At 47.9% G+C, this 20,283-nt stretch overlaps 1 protein-coding gene across 4 annotated transcripts in view; it reads left to right on the top strand.

Annotated features, from left to right (window-relative positions):
• Nucleotides 1-811: 811 nt before the first annotated feature.
• fance (FA complementation group E) overlaps nt 812-20,283 on the top strand; it is a 47,366-nt gene continuing 27,894 nt past the window's right edge. The window contains exons 1-5 of one of the 4 annotated variants that reach the window (XM_068057099.1): nt 812-890; nt 6,441-6,653; nt 15,006-15,657; nt 19,213-19,257; nt 20,117-20,170. In XM_068057099.1, the coding sequence (XP_067913200.1) occupies nt 6,445-6,653; nt 15,006-15,657; nt 19,213-19,257; nt 20,117-20,170 (960 nt within the window). In that variant the 5' untranslated portion in view covers nt 812-890; nt 6,441-6,444. Of the gene's footprint in view, nt 891-6,440; nt 6,654-15,005; nt 15,658-19,212; nt 19,258-20,116; nt 20,171-20,283 lie in introns of those variants that run through there. The other 3 variants (XM_068057100.1, XM_068057101.1, XM_068057102.1) reach the window with 3 other exon arrangements.

The raw sequence follows: 20,283 nt of genomic DNA, 5'->3' as shown, positions 1-20,283 counted from the left end.
CTTAGAGAACTGGGTGATGATTAAGGCCAGAAATTGATGTGGTATTTTTGCTATTAAGTAATAATCGTTTGGTTACTATCTTAGTTTTGGCATACAATGTGGAATATGCCAGGTGTGCAATCATAATCCGTGGCTTCTGTTGAGTAACTTAATTTCAGCCAAGTCTTTTGAAGAACAAGAAGTGGTTGCCACACTTAAAGCTGGAAAGGAAAGAAAAGAAAGGAGGGAAATTAAGGTAGTCACCACTCATGATTACTATCCAGTGACTCCTGCTACAAAATGTAACTCTGCTGTGATAGTAATTTTAATTGATTAGGTTGCTAATTCACTGTACCATTGGTTTGGGTGAAATGCCACTCCTGCAGAATTGCACTCCAGCAAAAGTTTGGGGCTTCACGAGGCTAGAGGAAAATAAAAATGCACAATGGCAAATTCAATGATCCAGATTTGTTCCATGTTAAAGTTCAGAACTCATTGAATCTTAAGAGACGTTACGAGAAAACTGTGAACTTCCACTGACCCTGCAGATCAGCTCTGAATTTGTTCTGCATTAAATAGACTGCAAACCCTGGGATAAAGCTACTGATTACACAGAGGAAAGGAAGAGGGATTTTTGCTAACAATCACAAATTAAAGTATTGGTATAAGAAACCCACAAATTAGGTTTACGTAATCAGGTGTGTGTGTGTGATAATCACCTAAACACTGGATCTATCAATCTATAAATCACTGATTTCGTACAAAACTCACACCAGAAAAATCCCCAGCATTTCCCGCCAAGGAGAGCGGAAGCTGAAACTTTGCACGGAAGTGACGACAGCGTTTTGAACCAGAGGCGGCGACTGAGGAAAAAATAAACAAGGACCACGCAGAGAATACCCAGAGACCGGGTAAATACCCGGGGGGGGGTAGAGAGAGAGAGCGGGCTGGGTAAATACCCGGGGGGGGGGGTGTAGAGAGAGAGAGCGGGCTGGGTAAATACCGGGGGGGGGGTGGAGAGGGCTGGGTAAATACCGGGGGAAGAGAGAGGGCTAGGTAAATACCGGGGGGGGGGGAGAAAGAGAGAGGGCTGGGTAAATACCGGGGGGGGGGGGAAGAGAGAGGGCTGGGTAAATACCGGGGGGGGGGGGAAGAGAGAGGGCTGGGTAAATACCGGGGGGGGGGGTGGAGAGGGCTGGGTAAATACCGGGGGGGGGGGGGTGGAGAGGGCTGGGTAAATACCGGGGGGGGGGGAAGAGAGAGGGCTAGGTAAATACCGGGGGGGGGGGGAGAGAAAGAGAGAGGGCTAGGTAAATACCGGGGGGGGGGGGAGAGAAAGAGAGAGGGCTAGGTAAATACCGGGGGGGGGGGGTGGAGAGGGCTAGGTAAATACCGGGGGGGGGGGGAGAAAGAGAGAGGGCTGGGTAAATACCGGGGGAGAAAGAGAGAGGGCTGGGTAAATACCGGGGGGGGGGGAGAAAGAGAGAGGGCTGGGTAAATACCGGGGGGGGGGGGGAAGAGAGAGGGCTGGGTAAATACCGGGGGGGGGTGGAGAGGGCTGGGTAAATACCGGGGGGGGGGGGGAAGAGAGAGGGCTAGGTAAATACGGGGGGGGGGGGGGGGGGAGAGAAAGAGAGAGGGCTAGGTAAATACCGGGGGGGGGGGGGAGAGAGAGAGAGGGCTGGGTAAATACCGGGGGGGGGGGGGAAGAGAGAGAGAGGGCTGGGTAAATACCGGGGGGGGGGGGAAAGAGAGAGAGAGAGGACTGGGTAAATACCGGGGGGGGGAAGAGAGAGAGAGGGCTGGGTAAATACTGGGGGGGGGGAAGAGAGAGAGAGGGCTGGGTAAATACCGGGGGGGGGGGGAAGAGAGAGAGAGGGCTGGGTAAATACCGGGGGGGGGGGGGAAAGAGAGAGAGAGAGGGCTGGGTAAATACCGGGGGGGGGGGGGAAAGAGAGAGAGAGAGGGCTGGGTAAATACCGGGGGGGGGGGGAAAGAGAGAGAGAGAGGACTGGGTAAATACCGGGGGGGGGGGGGGGGAAAGAGAGAGAGAGAGGGCTGGGTAAATACCGGGGGGGGGGGGGGGGAAGAGAGAGAGAGGGCTGGGTAAATACCGGGGGGGGGGGGGGGGGGGAAAGAGAGAGAAAGGGCTGGGTAAATACCGGGGGGGGGAAAGAGAAAGGGCTGGGTAAATACCGGGGGGGGGAAAGAGAAAGGGCTGGGTAAATACCGGGGGGGGGAAAGAGATAGGGCTGGGTAAATACCGGGGGGGGGGGGGGGAAAGAGATAGGGCTGGGTAAATACCGGGGGGAAAGAGAGAGGGCTGGGTAAATACCGGGGGGAAAGAGAGAGGGCTGGGTAAATACCGGGGGGGGGGGGGGGAAAGAGAGAGGGCTGGGTAAATACCGGGGGGAAAGAGAGAGGGCTGGGTAAATACCGGGGGGGGGGGGGGAGAAAGAGAGAGGGCTGGGTAAATACCGGGGGGGGGGGAAAGAGAGAGGGCTGGGTAAATACCGGGGGGGGGGGAAAGAGAGAGGGCTGGGTAAATACCGGGGGGAAAGAGAGAGGGCTGGGTAAATACTGGGGGGGGGGGGAAAGAGAGAGGGCTGGGTAAATACCGGGGGGGGGGGGGGGAAAGAGAGAGGGCTGGGTAAATACCGGGGGGGGGGGGAAAGAGAGAGGGCTGGGTAAATACCGGGGGGGGGTGGGAAAGAGAGAGGGCTGGGTAAATACCGGGGGGGGGGGGGAAAAGAGAGAGGGCTGGGTAAATACCGGGGGGGGGGGGGGAAAGAGAGAGGGCTGGGTAAATACCGGGGGGGGGGGGGGAAAGAGAGAGGGCTGGGTAAATACCGGGGGGGGGGGGGGGGAAAGAGAGAGGGCTGGGTAAATACCGGGGGGGGGGGGGAAAGAGAGAGGGCTGGGTAAATACCGGGGGGGGGGGGGAAAGAGAGAGGGCTGGGTAAATACCGGGGGGGGGGGGGGAAAGAGAGAGGGCTGGGTAAATACCGGGGGGGGGGGGGAAAGAGAGAGGGCTGGGTAAATACCGGGGGGGGGGTGAAGAGAGAGGGCTGGGTAAATACCCATGGGGGGGGGGGGGGGTGAAGAGAGAGGGCTGGGTAAATACCCATGGGGGGGGGGGGGAGAAGAGAGAGGGCTGGGTAAATACCCATGGGGGGGGGGGGGAGAAGAGAGAGGGCTGGGTAAATACCCATGGGGGGGAGAAGAGAGAGGGCTGGGTAAATACCCATGGGGGGGGGAGAAGAGAGAGGGCCGGGTAAATACCCATGGGGGGGGGGGAGAGGAGAGAGGGCCGGGTAAATACCCATCGGGGGGGGAGAGGAGAGAGGGCCGGGTAAATACCCATGGGGGGGGGAGAGGAGAGAGGGCCGGGTAAATACCCATGGGGGGGGAGAAGAGAGAGGGCCGGGTAAATACCCATGGGGGAGGAGAAGAAGAGAGAGGGCCGGGTAAATACCCATGGGGGGGGGGGGGGAAAGAAGAGAGAGGGCCGGGTAAATACCTGAGGGGAAGAGAGGGGGGGGCGGATAAATACCAGGGGGGCGGATAAATACCCGGGGGAGGAGAAGAGAGGGAGCCGGGTAAATACCGGGAGGAGGGAGAAGAGAGGGGGGCGGGTAAATACTGGGGAGGAGAGAGAGAGAGAGCCGGGTAAATACAGGGGAAGAGAGAGGGCGGCTGGGTAAATAAGGGGGGGGTGGTGGAGAGAGGGCCGGGTAAATATGGGGGGGAAAAGAGAGGGCTGGGTAAATATGGGGGGGGGGGGGAAGAGAGGGCTGGGTAAATATGGGGGGGGGGGGGGGAAGAGAGGGCTGGGTAAATATGGGGGGGGGGGGAAAGAGAGGGCTGGGTAAATATGGGGGGGGGGAAAAGAGAGGGCTGGGTAAATATGGGGGGGGGAAAAGAGAGGGCTGGGTAAATATTGGGGGGGGGAAAAGAGAGGGCTGGGTAAATATTGGGGGGGGGGAAAGAGAGGGCTGGGTAAATATGGGGGGGGGGGAAGAGAGGGCTGGGTAAATATGGGGGGGGGGAAGAGAGGGCTGGGTAAATATGGGGGGGGGGGAAGAGAGGGCTGGGTAAATATGGGGGGGGGGGAAGAGAGGGCTGGGTAAATATGGGGGGGGGGAAGAGAGGGCTGGGTAAATATGGGGGGGGGGGAAGAGAGGGCTGGGTAAATATGGGGGGGGGGAAGAGAGGGCTGGGTAAATATGGGGGGGGGCGAAGAGAGGGCTGGGTAAATATGGGGGGGGGGGGGAAGAGAGGGCTGGGTAAATATGGGGGGGGGGGGAAGAAGAGAGGGCTGGGTAAATATGGGGGGGGGGGGGGGGGAAGAGAGGGCTGGGTAAATATGGGGGGGGGGGGAAGAGAGGGCTGGGTAAATATGGGGGGGGGCGGAAAAGAGAGGGCTGGGTAAATATGGGGGGGGGCGGAAAAGAGAGGGCTGGGTAAATATGGGGGGGGGGGGGGAAGAGAGGGCTGGGTAAATATGGGGGGGGGGGGGGGGGAAGAGAGGGCTGGGTAAATATGGGGGGGGGGGGAAGAGAGGGCTGGGTAAATATGGGGGGGGGGGAAAGAGAGGGCTGGGTAAATATGGGGGGGGGGGAAGAGAGGGCTGGGTAAATATGGGGGGGGGGAAGAGAGGGCTGGGTAAATATGGGGGGGGGGAAGAGAGGGCTGGGTAAATATGGGGGGGGGGAAGAGAGGGCTGGGTAAATATGGGGGGGGGGAAGAGAGGGCTGGGTAAATATGGGGGGGGGGGGAAGAGAGGGCTGGGTAAATATGGGGGGGGGGGAAGAGAGGGCTGGGTAAATATGGGGGGGGGGGGAAGAGAGGGTTGGGTAAATATGGGGGGGGGGGAAGAGAGGGTTGGGTAAATATGGGGGGGGGGGAAGAGAGGGCTGTGTAAATATGGGGGGGGGGAAAGAGGGCTGGGTAAATATGGGGGGGGTGGGGGGGGGGGGGGGAAGAGAGAGGGCTGGGTAAATATGGGGGGGGTGGGGGGGGGGGAAGAGAGGGCTGGGTAAATATGGGGGGGGGGAAGAGAGGGCTGGGTAAATATGGGGGGGGGGAAGAGAGGGCTGGGTAAATATGGGGGGGGGGAAGAGAGGGCTGTGTAAATATGGGGGGGGGGGGGAAGAGAGGGCTGTGTAAATATGGGGGGGGTGGGGGGGGGGAAAGAGAGGGCTGGGTAAATATGGGGGGGTGGGGGGGGGGGAAGAGAGAGGGCTGGGTAAATACTGGGTGGAGGGGGGGGAAAAGAGAGAGGGCTGGGTAAATATGGGGGGGGGGGGGAAGGGGAAGAGAGGGCTGGGTAAATATGGGGGGGGGGGAAGGGGAAGAGAGGGCTGGGTAAATATGGGGGGGGGGGGAAGGGGAAGAGAATGCCGGGTAAATACGGGGGGGGGGGGGGTAGAGAATGCCGGGTAAATACGGTGGGGGGGAGGGGGGGAAGAGAATGCCAGGTAAATACGGGGGAAGGGAGGAGAGAGGGGGCCGGGTAAATACCGGGGGGTGGGGGGAGATGAGAGGGGGCTAGTTAAATACCCGGGGGGGGGGGAGAGGGCCAGTTAAATACCCGGGGGGGGGGGGGGGGGGAGAGGGAGGGGACGGGTAAATATCTGGGGAGAGAGAGAGAGCTAAATATCTGGGGTGAGAGAGCGAGAGCTGCATAAATACCTGGGGTGGGGGAGAGAGGGAAAGAGAGAGCCGGGTAAATACCTGGGTGGGGGTGGGAAGGGAGAGAGACAGGTCAATCCCTGAGGGAAGGGTGAGAGGGCCAAGTTATACACATGATAGTGTAGGGCCCCACTCAGTTTCTCCTTTCTGACGTGGGAGGGGAAGGAGCATAATTCTGTATTTTGTCATTGCTCAAACTACCCGCTCTACACTATTAATGTTTTGTGGAGCATTATCAATGCTAAAATAATACAAAATACCTGGGTATTAGATGTAAAGCTGAGAGCTTGGAATTCAATTGATATTTGTAAATATGATCTTCAGTGTATTGTAATGCAGTTGGAAGTCAGCTGGCAATAGAGGGAGAGACTGTCATGAAAAAGAACTGAAAGAGAGAGTTGTTGGGAATTGATAAATTCACAGGAAAATAGGATGGCGAGGAGGAAAATGCAATAAGAAGAAACTGAAGATAGAACAAAATGTAGAGACGTGAAAGCATAACAAAAACAGCAAATAGAAGAGCAGAGAATGACAGGAAAATAAGGGACAGTGTACAATTCCCATCTTACCTGAACACCTGAGGAGAATCCAAAATAGCAGAGATGTGCAGCAGAAGGAAACGGGAAGGGAGAGAGTAAGAACTGGGAAAGCAATAGCCTAAGAGGGGGACTGTTTAACAAGTGCTTCTTCCTATATGTAACCTGCTATGTACAAGATCATTTTAAATCAGCACTCCATGTTGACTTTTATTTGTGAATTCTTGCAAGGAGCATGGAGGACTATAAAGAGCTGCTGGAACAGTTTGAGAAACCATTCCAAATCCTACTTCACACACTGACCTCGGGCATAACAGGAGCTACTACTGCATTTCATGTTCTGCAGCGTATCCAATCAAAGCAGCCTCTCCATTGGAGAACCTTTACAGAGACGCTGTGCCGGCCTGAGCCATTGTTGGAAGGGAAGGAGCAGAAGCTTAGTCTGTAAGAAACTTTTGATTGTGTCCAACTCTGATACTCTACCAAATTAGAGAAGATTTGAATAAATCTTAATCCACTTAATTCAATTTATTGCATACTTTCAAGTTATAATTCTGAGCACAGATCAGTGGAGTAGGTTTCAAGCCCCACATCAAACACTTGACTGTATTTAAGCTTGTGTCAGCCAGGGCTCAGTTGGTAGAACTCTCATCTCTGAGTCAGAAGGTTGTGGGTTTGAGTCCCACTGCAGGACTTGAGCGCAACAACTTAGGCTGATGCTCCAGTGTAATATTGAGGGAGCGCCGCACTGCCAGTGGTGCCGTCTTTTGGATGTGATGTTAAAACGGGGCCCTGTTTGACCCCTAAGGTGGACATAAATGATCCCATGGCACTACTTTGAGGAAGAGCAGGGAGTTATCCCTGGTGTTCTGGCCAATATTTATCCTTCAATGAATATCCCAGAAACATTATCTGGTCATTATGACATTTGCTAATTGTGGGATTTTGCTGTGTGCAAATTAGCTGCTGTATTTCCTACAATAGTGACTACACTTCAAAAAAAACTTCATTGACTGTGAAGTGCTTTGGGACATCTGGTGGTCATGAAAAGTGTTATTTAAATGTAAGTCTTTTTAACATTTCAATACAGTACTGAGGAACTGCACTGTTAGATATCCGATCTTTCAGACGAAGGCCTTATTCGACCCCTCAGATGGATGTTAAAGGTTATTTTATTTAGAGATACAGCACTGAAACAGGCCCTTTGGCCCACTGAGTCTGTGCTGACCAAGAACCACCCATTTATACTAACCCTACAGTAATCCCATATTCCCTACCACCTACCTACACTAGGGGAAATTTACAATGGCCAATTTACCTATCACCTGCAAGTCTTTGGCTGTGGGAGGAAACCGGAGCACCCGGCGAAAACCCACGCGGTCACAGGGAGAACTTGCAAACTCCACACAGGCAGTACCCAGAATCGAACCCGAGTCCCTGGAGCTGTGAGGCTGCGGTGCTAACCACTGCGCCACTGTGCCGCCCTTTCTGCGGCACTATTCAAAGAACAGGGGTCCTGATGACCTAGTTACCATATATCCCTCAACCACTAAACACGTTTATCTCACTGTTGTTTTTTGGACCTTGCTGTGCATAAAATGGCTTCCTGTTTTGCCTACATTAAGACAGTGACTACAGTTTAAAACTGCTTCATATTCCTTAAGTGCTTTGGGATGTCCTGAAGATATTAAAGGTGGCATATATGCAGGTTCTTTCCTAACCTCTTGATTTGAGGGGCATATGAGTTTTGTGTTTATTATTTTCGGTTTTTCTGTCTGTACCACTTGCCTGGTGTTTCTCAAGAAGGCAAGTATTGACTTGCTGTTGGGCATCTGCTGTTGATTCAACTATGAGGAAGTCCATAAAATGTGCATTGTGATGTTTGCTTTCTCCTTGAGTTGGAAGCACATTTCTTCCTGTCAATGATTATTTGTGACTTCCCACATCCATTAGGAACCTTTGCCTGTACTTTTGGTCTCCCTGACCCCATTTTATGTCCATTAGTTTTGCCTCATTATGGACTTAAATATTTTCTTTGTGAGCAGTGCATAAACTGCTATCTGGGGATCATTACATAGGTTTACGGATATAACAGCAGAGAAATGGGTCATTTGGCCCAACGAGTCCATGCCAGCTTTTTATGCTGCACTCGAGCCTCCCATCTTTCCTCATCTAAATCTATCACTGTAACCCTCTATTCCCTTCTCCCTCATGCTTGTCTAGCTTCTCCTTTTAAATGCATCTGAATTATTTGCATCAACCACTCCCTGTGGTAGCGAGTTTCACATTCTCCCCGTTCTTTGGGTGAAGAAGTTTCTTCTGAACTTCCTATTAGATTTCTTAGTGACTATCTTATAATAATAGCCTCCAGTTATGCTGTTCCCCAAAAGTGGAAACGTTCTCTTTATCCACTCTATCAAAACCTTTTGTAATGTTAAAGGGCTCTATTTGGTCACCCCTCAGCTGCCTTTTAGCAAGAGAAAAGAAACCCAGCCTGTTCATCCTTTCCTGTTATTTATACCCACGCGTTCCTGGTATCATCCTTATAAATCTTCTCTGCACCCTTTCCAGTGCCTCTCTATTCTTTTTATTTGATGATCAAAACTACACAGTACTCTTTAAGTGTGGGATAACCAGGTTTTGATACAGGTTTAGCATAACTTCCCTACTTTTCAATTTTATTCCTATAGAAATAAAGCCGAGGGCTTGGTTTGTTTTTACTATGGCCTTGCTAACCTGTGGCACAACTTTTAGTGATTGGTGTATTTGTTTTCTGAGATCGCTTTGTTCCTCTATCCCACCTAGACTTGCACCTTCCAAGTAATAAGTGACTTCCCTATTCTTCCTATTAAAATGCACTACCTCATATTTATCGGTGTTGACCTTCATTTGCCAATTATTTGCCTGTTCTGCAAGTTTATTAATGTCGTCCTGTAATTTATTGCAGTCCTCCTCAGCATTGACTATCCCCCAAATTTAGTACCTTCCACAAATTTTGAAATTGTGTTTTTGATTCCAAGGTCCAAATCATTAATGTAATTTGTGAATAGCGCTGGTCCCAACACTTCCCACCTTCTGCTGCTGTGAATAACTACCCTTTACTCCCAGTCTCTGCTTTCTGTCTTCAAGGCAGCTAGCAATCCACTCTGCCTTGTTTCCCCAACTCTGCATTATTCATTAGTCTATTATGGGGCACCTTATCAAAGGTCTTTTGAAAATCCAGATAAATTACATCTAATGCATTACCATTACTCTCTCTGTTACCTTCTCAAAAATTTAATAAGGTTGGTCATACAAGATTTTCCCTTTTGAAATTCATGCTATTCATTTTTTTTTCTACTTGGTCTTCTATTTTCTCCTTTAGTTGAGATTCCATTTTTCCTACCACTGATAAGCTGACTGGTCGATAATTCACTAGGCATGTTCTGTCCCCCTTTTTTAAACATAGGAATTACGTTAGCTATCCGCCAGTCCTGTAGCACTACACTTTTTTAAATCAAATTATTAAATATGTGTGGTAATGCTTCTTGTTGCGAGGAGTTCAATCACCCTCCCTCCCTTGCCTTTCGGGTGTTCAGTAACCCTCCCTTATTTCCAACCCGTGTGAGAGTTCCATCACCCTCCCTTATCCCTGGTACTTGCGAGAGCTCAGTCACCCTCCCGTAGCCCCTTCTGGGAGTTCAGTCACCCTCCCTTGTTTTGCTACCCGTGAGAGTTTGTTCTCCCTCTCCACGTGCAAGTGGTTACCAGGCGAGACTCAAGACTCAAGTTTCTTTGTTTGAACACCAGTTTATTCAAGCATGCAGGGGAGCCACACGAATCAAGTCGAAACGTGCAAGCTTGCCGAAACACAGTGGTCATACATGTTTATAGGATTTCTTATCTGACATTGTTTGCATACACCAGTCAGATTATACAGAGGGATTTAAATAAGCCAATCAAGATTCATACATACCCACGCCACATTTAACATAAACATAGTGAAGTAGTTAGAGGGGCCCCTCGGTGGTCATCGTGGCAACCTATCCGAGGGGCTACATGTACACAATGATAACAAGACTCCAATTAACAACTGACACAGACACATCTCCTGAGCACCAGTTTATCAGAAAGCCACACCTCCCCCACTCGTCCGATTCTGCCTGTTTCAGTAATTTAATACATCCAAGGTCTTTTTAAAGCCTTTCCTTTGTTTCACGGTCTTTTAGCATATTCTTTGTCATATCTTTTTAGCTTATCACTTATTCTATCTCACCAAAGTCTTTGACCTCGTCAGCAGACATGGTCTCTTCAGACTACTAGAAAAGATTGGATGCCCACCAAAGCTACTAAGTATCATCACCTCATTCCATGACAATATAAAAGGCACAATTCAGCATAGCAGCGCCTCATCAGATCCCTTTCCTATCCTGAGTGGCGTGAAACAGGGCTGTGTTCTCGCACCTACACTGTTTGGGATCTTCTTCTCCCTGCTGCTCTCACGTGCGTTCAAGTCTTCAGAAGGAATTTTCCTCCACACAAGATCAGGTGGCAGGTTGTTCAACCTTGCCCCTCTAAGAGCGAAGACCAAAGTACGGAAAGTCCTCATCAGGGAACTCCTCTTTGCTAACTATGCTGCATTAACATCTCACACTGAAGAGTGTCTGCAGAGTCTCATCGACAGGATTGCGGCTGCCTGCACCGAATTTGGCCGAACCATCAGCCTCAAGAAAACGAACATCATGGGACAGGACGTCAGAAATGCCCCATCCATAAATATCGGCGTCCACACTCTGAAAGTAGTTCAAGAGTTCACCTACCTAGGCTCAACTATCACCAGTAACCTGTCTCTCAATGCAGAATTCAACAAGCACATGGGAAAGACTTCTTCTATGTCCAGACTGGCCAAGAGAGTGTGGGAAAATGGCACACTGACACAGAACACAAAAGTCCAAGTGTATCAAGCCTGTGTCCTCAGTACCTTGCTCTACGGCAGCGAGGCCTGGACAAAGTACGTCAGTCAAGAGCGACGTCTCAATTCATTCCATCTTCGCTGCTTCCGGAGAATCCTTGGCATCAGGTGGCAGGATCGTATCTCCAACACAGAAGTCCCCGAGGCGGCCAACATCCCCAGCATAAACACCCTACTGAGCCAGCGGCGCCTGAGATGGCTTGGCCATGTGAGCCGCATGGAAGATGGCAGGATCCCCAAGGACACATTGTACAGCGAGCTCTTCACTGGTATCAGACCCACCGGCCGTCCTTGTCTCTGCTTTAAAGACGTCTGCAAATGCGACATGAAGTCCTGTGACGTTGATCACAAGTCGTGGGAGTCAGTTGCCAGCGATCGCCAGAGCTGGCGGACAGCCATAAAGGCGGGGCTAAAGAGTGGCGAGTTGAAGAGACTTAGCAGTTCACAGGAAAAAAGACAGAAGTGCAAGGAGAGAGCCAACTGTGTAACAGCCCGACAACCAATTTTATCTGCAGCACCTGTGGAAGAGTCTGTCACTCTAGAATTGGCCTTTATCGCCACTCCAGGCGCTGCTTCACAAACCACTGACCACCTCCAGGCGCTTACCCATTGTCTCTCGAGACAAGGACAATAAGATATTATTTTTCCCTTTTCACTTCTGTTATCTCTTCTCCAGATTCTTTTAAAAAGGGGCTTTATCCTGTTTGAGTCTGATTTGTTTATTTAATAGAGCCCCTTTTTTTACATTTTAAATGCACTAATCTCATTACTCACCTCTGCCCCTTTTTTACTCTTTTTTTGTGCTCTCCATTTCCTCCTTATTAAAGAGAGATGCAAAGTGTTCATTTAATACCTCAGCTATGCCCTCTGCTTCCATGCACAAATCCCCTTTTTGGTTCCTAATCGCCCCACTCCTTTTACCAACCTTTTACTATTTATATATCCGCAGAAGACTTTGGAATTCCCTTTTATGTTAACTGCCAGTCTCTTTTCATGTTCTCTCTGCTTCTCTTATTTATTTTTTTACTTCCCCTCTGAACCTTCTGTATTCAGCCTGGTTCTCAATAGTATTTTCTACCTGGCATCTGTCGCAAGCACATTTTTTCTTCTTTATCATAATCTCTATCTCTGTTGTCATCCAGGGAGCTCTGGATTTGTTTACCCTACCTTTCCCCTTCGAGGGAACATACTGTGACTGTGCCCGAACTATCTCTTCCTTGTTCAGCTACCATTTTTCCTGCCAACCTTTGACTCCAATTTATTCGTCTCAGATCCATTCTTAGCCCATTGAAGTTGACTTTTCCCCCATTTAATTATTCTTAGTCTGGACTGTTTTTTCTCCTTTTCCATAGTCAGCCTATGCCTTATGATACAATGATCACTGTCCCCTAAATGTTCTCCTACCGACACTTGATGCACTTGGCCCACCTCATTCCCAAGAACCAGGTCATTGGACTAGAAACTTTTCCTGAATATTCTAGGAACTAATGCCCCTCACTGCCCTTTACACTATTATCCCAGTCTATGTTTGGATAATTAAAGTCATTTTAACTACCTTATAATTTTTGCACCTCTCTGTAATTTCCTTGTAAATTTGTTCCTCTACATCCTTCTCACTAGCTGGTGGCCTATAGACAACACCGAGCAATGTAACTGCACCTTTTTTGTTCCTTGGCTCCAGCCAAATAGCTTCTGTCCTCAACCCCTTTGGAACATACTTTTTCTCCAGCACTGCAATGTTCTCCTTAATCAATACCGCCACCCCTCCCCCTTTTTTTCCTTTCCTATCTTTCCTGTACACCTTGTATCCAGGAATATTTAACACCCAGTCTTGCCCTTCTTTGAGACAGGTCTCTGTTTTAGCCACAACATCATGTTTCCACAGGGCAATCTGTGCCTGTACCTCAGTCTTATTAACCATACTGTGTGCAATCTCATACATGCACATTAATCCTGATTTAGACTTTATTACTTTCTCCCTTACTCTGACCCCACCTAATAACTTACTATTCCTTACTCTAGTGCTGTCTGTCTCTCTCAGTATTCTGTGCACCTTGGTATTCCTCTCTGATATTTGCTCCTGGTTCCCAGACCCCTGCCAAGTTAGTTTAAACCCTGCCCAATAGCACTAGCAAATTGCCCCTCAAGAAAATTTGTCTCGGCTCTGTTCCGGTGCAAACCATCCAGCCTGTTCTCCAGAACTGGTCCCAAAGTCCCAGGAATCTAAAGCCCTCCCTCCTGCACCATCTTTCCAGCCACGCATTTATCTACACTATCCTCCTATTTCTATACTCACTTGTGCATGGTACTGGAAGTAATCCAGAGATTACTACTTTTGAGGTCCTGCTTGCTAATTTCTTACCTAGCTCCCTAAACTTTTTTCTGCAGCATCACATCCCTCTTCCTACCTATGTCATTTGATACCAATTTGGACCATGACTGCTGGCTGTTCACCCTCTCCTCTCAGGGTGGTCTGCAGCCTTTCAGTGACCTTTTTGATCCTGGCACCCAGGAGGCAACACACCATCTTGGATTCATGTCTGCGGCCACAGAAATGCCTGTCTGTTCCCCTGACTATTGAATCTCCTATCACTGTCGTTGTTCCAGTCTTCTTTGTGCCACTGAGCCAGCCGTGGTGCCATGGCCCTGGCTCTGGCTGCACTCCCCAGATGAACCATCGCTTTCCTCAGTATTCAGAACTGAATACCAGTTGGAGACTGGGATGCATTCAAGGGTCGCCTGCACTACCTGCCTGTTTCTGCTTGATTGTCTGGCGGTGATCCATTTCCCCCCTCCCTGCGTGCTTTTAAGCTGTGGGGGTGACAACGTCAATAAACATGTTATCCACGAAGCTCTCAACCTCCCGAATGAACCGCAGTGAGGCCAGCTGCTGCTCAAGTTCTGAAACCCAGAGCACAAGCTGCTGCAACTGACGTCAATTCCTGCACGTATGGTTATCCAGGATACAAGAAGCGTCCTAGAGCTCCCTCATAGCACAGGATATGCACTGTAGCGGTTGGAGCAGCCTTGCCATTCCTTGTTCTGTTAGTTAATATCCTTGCTAATGCTAACAAACCTTTACCAATACTAATAAATCTTACTACTATTAATAAACCTTACTAATGCTAATAAACCTTAATACTGATAAACCCTACTAATACTTAATATACCTTACTAGTAGTAATAAACTTTACCTTTATAAAAGAGATAAGACACCCCAGTTTATTCCTGAGTTTAGATAAGATAAATAGGAAATACTCACCAACCAATCACCTACCTACTTCCCTGTGGTCATACCTCTTTTTTTCTTTCCGAGCGCCGGCTCTGAACCTACAGACTGGTAGCAGCAGCTAGTCTCGCTGTTTCCCGACCTCTCTTTTCTCTCTCTATCTCTCTCTCTCGCTCTCCCGCCCGCTCGCTCACTCTCTCCCTGCTCTCTCCCTCCAAGAAGCACACCTTCATTAGAAACTAGATCGAGACTGTCCGTGTTCATTTCATGTACTACCTCACAGGCAGCAGGTAGAACAGGCCTTCAACTCATCAGTGTGGTTTGCATTTGAACTCTCGTCTCAAATGAAAGTGCCTCCTCATCTCCTTTGCTCATCTTATTTCAGTGGTATGTAATTGGAGCATTAAATATTCATTGGGCAGTTAATTATACATCGGGCAAGTGATTTGTTATCATTGATATCCTGTGGCATTTCCAATGCCTCTGCAAAATTGTTACTCAGGCAGCCAGTCACTTTGGGGTAAGTGTAAAACATTGCAGCGTTTGTGACTAGTTGTGGTAACAATGTTCCATCTCTCAGCTGTGTTCTAACGTTTCATTGTTTGCTCTCTCTTAGAAAACCATTGTTTTATCTTTTACCAGTAATGGTCAGAAGAAATCTTTTATCATTTCTTCATCTGGGGAACACTGTTGTACCTAAAGACTGTCTGCATCATCTCATCTTACAGTTTAGGCAAAACCCTGATGCTGATCTCTGGACACAGAAATTAATTGATGTCCTGGAGCAAGACTTAGAAGGTAGACTATGTCATTTGACACCTGTTTTACATACAGACCGATCTCAACAGCAATTGAAATGTCTCATTCAAAAGTTAATGGGGATTTCTGAAGACCGTTTAGGTTCTGAGAAAAGGTTAGGATGGTACTTCAGTCAACAGCAGAAGGACAATGGTAATGAATCCTCTGAAGATGCAGAAGGCAAGTTAGAACTAACACAGAACTCTAAAAAACGGAAAAAATCTGTGAATGATGCATCTCCTTTGAATGATGATCAAAATGCAACAAAGAAAATCAGACTGGCACATGGCATTGCCTGTTTGGAGCCCTTTGCTGGCACCGTGAAGCAAGACATTACCCCAATGCCTAGGAACTTGGAAAATGTACAAATTATCCATACACAGGTGCATAACAAGTTGGATATCATTGAGGTGGAACAACAAGCACCTCCAAACACAGAGAAAAGCCATGATTTGCCAGAACACATCAAGGTACCACAAGTCATCTTTATTCAAATGAAGTTTGACAGGAACTGTTCGTTGTGAGTTTTGCCCATAATTTGAATGATTTATTTCACCCAGTGTTGTGCAAGTTATCTCTCCAGTACCTTTATTCAATTGGCTGCTTTAATTCTGGTATTAACATTCTGGAAATACCAGTTTTCAGTCAAAAGTACAGAGGCTTGTGAATGGTTTGCTTTCTGATGGGCGGCGCAGTGGTTAGCACCGCAACCTCACAGCTCCAGGGACCCGGGTTCGATTCTGGGTACTGCCTGTGTGGAGTTTGTAAGTTCTCCCTGCGACCGCTTGGGTTTTTGCCGGGTGCTCTGGTTTCCTCCCACAGCCAAAGACTTGCAGGTGATAGGTAAATTGGCCGTTGTAAATTGCCCCTAGTGTAGGTAGGTGGTAGGGAATATGGGATTACTGTAGGGTTAGTGTAAATGGGTGGTTGTTGGTCGGCACAGACTCGGTGGGCCGAAGGGCCTGTTTCAGTGCTGTATCTCTAAATAAAAAGAAATAAATAAAGAAGGGTAGGAGATCAAGATGGGATGGAGATGAGTTGCATAGAGCAGTAAAACCTAAGCTCCTTTAACTCTGAACTGAATCAGAGGATTTTACATTCAAGCCCCACTCCAGCACATGAGTATCTTTACTTCAGTGCAGTATTGAAGGAGTGCTGCAGTATTAGAGGTGTCTTTTGAATGAGATGTTTGAGACCCAATTTGCAGGATTTAAAGGATTCCATGTCTTTATTCAAAGAGGAGCAGGGAGTTCATGCAGTGTTCTAAGTAATAATCCCTTTGCTGGGATGTGTTTTGGGGCAACCTGAGGATGTGAAATGTGCAATATTAATGGTTTTTCTTAATATTTGTCCTGCCTTGCTCTCATATCTCATCTCTGGCCTCAGTCCAAGATGTACTGCGCTGTCCCTGTGCCAGGCTCCAATCCTACTTGTCACTACTCTGCTTCAATACTTTTTCTGTCTTGTCCTGGAGCCTTTTCCCTTCTGAACAGGCCTACAGCCTATCCCTACTCTCACCTGGTTTTGTGGCACAAATTGCTGGTACTCTCTGAGCATCCCCTCAAGCTGCCTCATTCCCAGTGTTTACCCTGTTGGTTAAGTACCTCAATTCCACTTTTTCCACGTCCTCAGCCTTTCCCAGTTCTCTTTCCATTTCGTTCCTTCTGGTTTCCTTCCAACTCCCATCCCAGCAAACTTCAGGCAAGCCATTAACGTTACAATGTCCTGCAAAAAATCCTGAACAAAAACCTCCTATTTGGTTTTATGCAGGAAGTGTGTATTGACGGCCTGAATCTTACTGAAACCCTGGAAGTGAATTTGATTTAGTTTCCTCTCACCGAGCTCATTCCCACTTGGTTATGCATTTTAACATATTCTTGTGCCTAATCTGCTATGGAGACAACGAGAGATTCATCTCCAGATTTTGCCTCGGCTTAACATGCTTTCTCCACGTTACATTTGCTTGCTATCCCCCACCTTTTTCATCTCCCTTCAAGATCCTCATTGCTTAGCATTCCTCCAGGTGCCCCCCTCACCATTTCCTTACAGCTCTCCCTCTGTCCTCATCAAATCTTCTTCATAATGAGCAATTCCTCATTATCTGCCACTTTTACCTGCACTTGAACTACCTGTCCCCAAGCCATTCCTACCTCCATCAATTTCCTCCTCTCCCTAACTCTCCCATCTACATATTGCTGCTCCCTCAGTCTTGCTATCTTGAAGATGGTGATTCATATGCCCATTACTGCTAACTTCATCTACTTGTGCGATATCTGTCACTAACTCTTCCCTTTCTTTGATTCTGGAAAAATCAATACCTCATTTCTCTCAAATGCTTGCTCTGATTTTCAGTCTTCAGCCTACTACTGGCATTTTTTTTTTTTTTAATTCCACCTCGAGATGTGGACAGTGCTGGCAAAGCTGCCATTTATTGCTCAACATTCTCTTTCAGTCAGTTCTGTCAATCGACAATCATCTTGCCTTCACTTTCAATATTCTTCCAACTGCCAGCCCCTGAGTGCTTCCAAGCCCAGTATAACTCCATGTCCAATGGCTGAAGACAATAGGCCCAGGTACAAGTGGCATATAATGAAACTGAGATCTCTTAAAACTGCACCCTCTCTGCAGTATGATCCTTGTTTGATTCCAGCGTCCACTGTCCTTTTATGTGATGTGAAAAGTGGTATATAAATGCAAGTTTCTTTTTCTTTCTTTATCTCTTTGATTTGCGTACTTAATTGGCTGTGAAATACTTTTGGGAGGTCAATAAAGGCACCATAAATATGCATGATTATTACATTTGTAACACTGATGCATTGTTAACTAGTGCTTTATCTACTATGCTAATTGTCTAAAGGCTGCTGAATTTGTGCTGGTATTTAATAAAAAGGCTGCGTTTGCTGACTATGCTACCATGAGATGGCGCTGTACTAGCACATGCACAAATGCAGCCTCATTGACTGGAACATCAGTGTCTGCGGCGTTCAGGCAGCTGCCAGGATTAAAGATGGCGCTGCTCAATTTATCACAGAAAAACAACTTGAACCCATGGCAGCACACAATGGACATGTTTGATACTTGGAGAACATTGCGCTGTTTAAAGTCTCATCAGAAGGACAGCACCTCTGAGCGGCCTAGAGTGAATGGCCGAGGCGGGGGGGGGAGTGTTTTCCTGTGCATGCACCAGGTAGCATTTTCCTGGGCGAGGGTGAGCAGTCGAAGAACAGGAAAGGGGGGAGTGAGTGGGGGGGGGGGGGGGGTGGGGGCCAGGGGTTGAGGAGGGGGGGAGCGAGTGAGCATGCGGGAGACCGAGTAGCTAGACGGCAGGGGTGGGGGGGGTGGAAGCAAGGAGCGAGTGGCCTGGGGGAGGGGGGGTTGTGGGGGGAGAACTTTTTCCTGTGCATGCCCAAGTTAGCATTTTGCTGCACATGGCAACGCAAGATGTAGGCTGTGCATGTGCAGCACCTGAGCGCAGGAGACCATTTGCGCAGCTTGGAGCGCTCTGGTGATGTCAGCAGGCTGCTGCGTTGTCAGGAGTCACTTTGCAATAAGAACATAAGAAATAGGGCAGGATTAGGCCATTTGGCCTCTTGTGCCTTCTCCACCATTCAATAAGATACTGGCTGTGGCCTTAACTCTACTTTCCTACCTGCCACTGCCCCTGCCTGTTAGGACAAACACAGCTACAAGATGTATATTTCCTCCAGTTCCCCGTGCACTCACAGGCGATTCACTGGTTTTAATCATAGACTGAAAACATTAAATTCTCTTACATTTAGATGTAAGAAACGTAGAATCATATGGACCAGGAAATGATTACTCAACACTTAAAAGGGAGGGAGATACAGGGGAAACCAAGGCTTAGGAACCAAATGGAGTCCATTATTTAAAGATGGGATATTTGATGGAGCAAGCCTTGCTTACTTGATTTGTGTACATAAACTAAGTTTCTGAGTATTTCCAGCATCTGCAGTATTTTGCTTTTAACTAAGTTTCTAAACCTGTTCATTGATTTTTTTAAACAGTCTTCAGTATCCAGACTGAGGGATCTGTTTGAGACAGACTCTGATGTAAGTATTCTTTTAACTTTTTTTTGAACTGCGCAAAACAAAAGCTCCTTTTGGAGGAGGCTTTTATTCAAACTGTAGAAAGCAATGTTCAAAAGTCTTCTATTTTATTGGCAATTTGCAGCAATGCTTTTACTCCCCAGAATGTAAAGCGTGCTCAACCACCAGTTCAGTATTGGACAGAAAATAACCTTCAGTAATTTGATTATTCATATTACTCATTTGGACAAAATTTAATTCATTGTTAGTGCCATCCAGCACCAGTGATGTACAATATATTTAGTTTTTCAAATCAAGCCAAACCAGTGAGCTCCGAGCACTGCTGTCTGTTCCAGGAACAAGCATAGCTGAGAAGAGCCCACAAATGCTGCTCGTGTATCCTTCCTAGAACTAGTTAACGAATGGCTTTTGCTGTGGGTTATTGCCTCGCCTCTTGGGCAATCCATTTAGTTCCAGAATTATAATAACACAGCCTTAACTGGGTTACACTTAGCATAATAATTGGGGGAGAAATTGTCTGACTTGCGGGAAGCCTGATAATGGCAATAGAGTTGATATAAGTTAATGGTGCGGAAAGGGAGGTGTTGAAGATGCTGCATTACAACAGGCTGCTAGCCAGGTATAAAACTACATTAGTTGCGATCCTCATCTATTTTTATTTTGCTTCTCTACCTGTGTAAGTTATATTGTGAATGGTCCTGGAAACTGATTTCTGCTATTATGCTAATTGCAGCTCAGCTAACACTGTACTATTGTATTTCTGAAATCAAGTTTATTGTGTTTGTGATGATTACAAGTCGATGCAACAGATTTGATTCTAACTGTAAACTAGTTCTTTTGAGTTTTTTTTCTCTCTCTTCAGAAGTTGGGAACATCTCAAGAACTAAATATCCTGAATGAATGTGATCCAAGTCAGGTAGGACCACAGTGTTTTTTTTTTAAAGCAACACCCTGTTTGCAGTGAACTGCACTTCACATTGTCTTTGTTGCCATCTTTGTTAAGGCGGCAGCCCATTCTGCCACATCTCA

The sequence above is a fragment of the Heterodontus francisci genome, chromosome 25, assembly GCF_036365525.1.
Source record: "Heterodontus francisci isolate sHetFra1 chromosome 25, sHetFra1.hap1, whole genome shotgun sequence".
NCBI classification, from domain to species: Eukaryota; Metazoa; Chordata; class Chondrichthyes; order Heterodontiformes; family Heterodontidae; genus Heterodontus; species Heterodontus francisci.
Note: the sequence above shows the minus strand (reverse complement) of the source record. Positions and strands in the feature narration are given on the sequence as shown.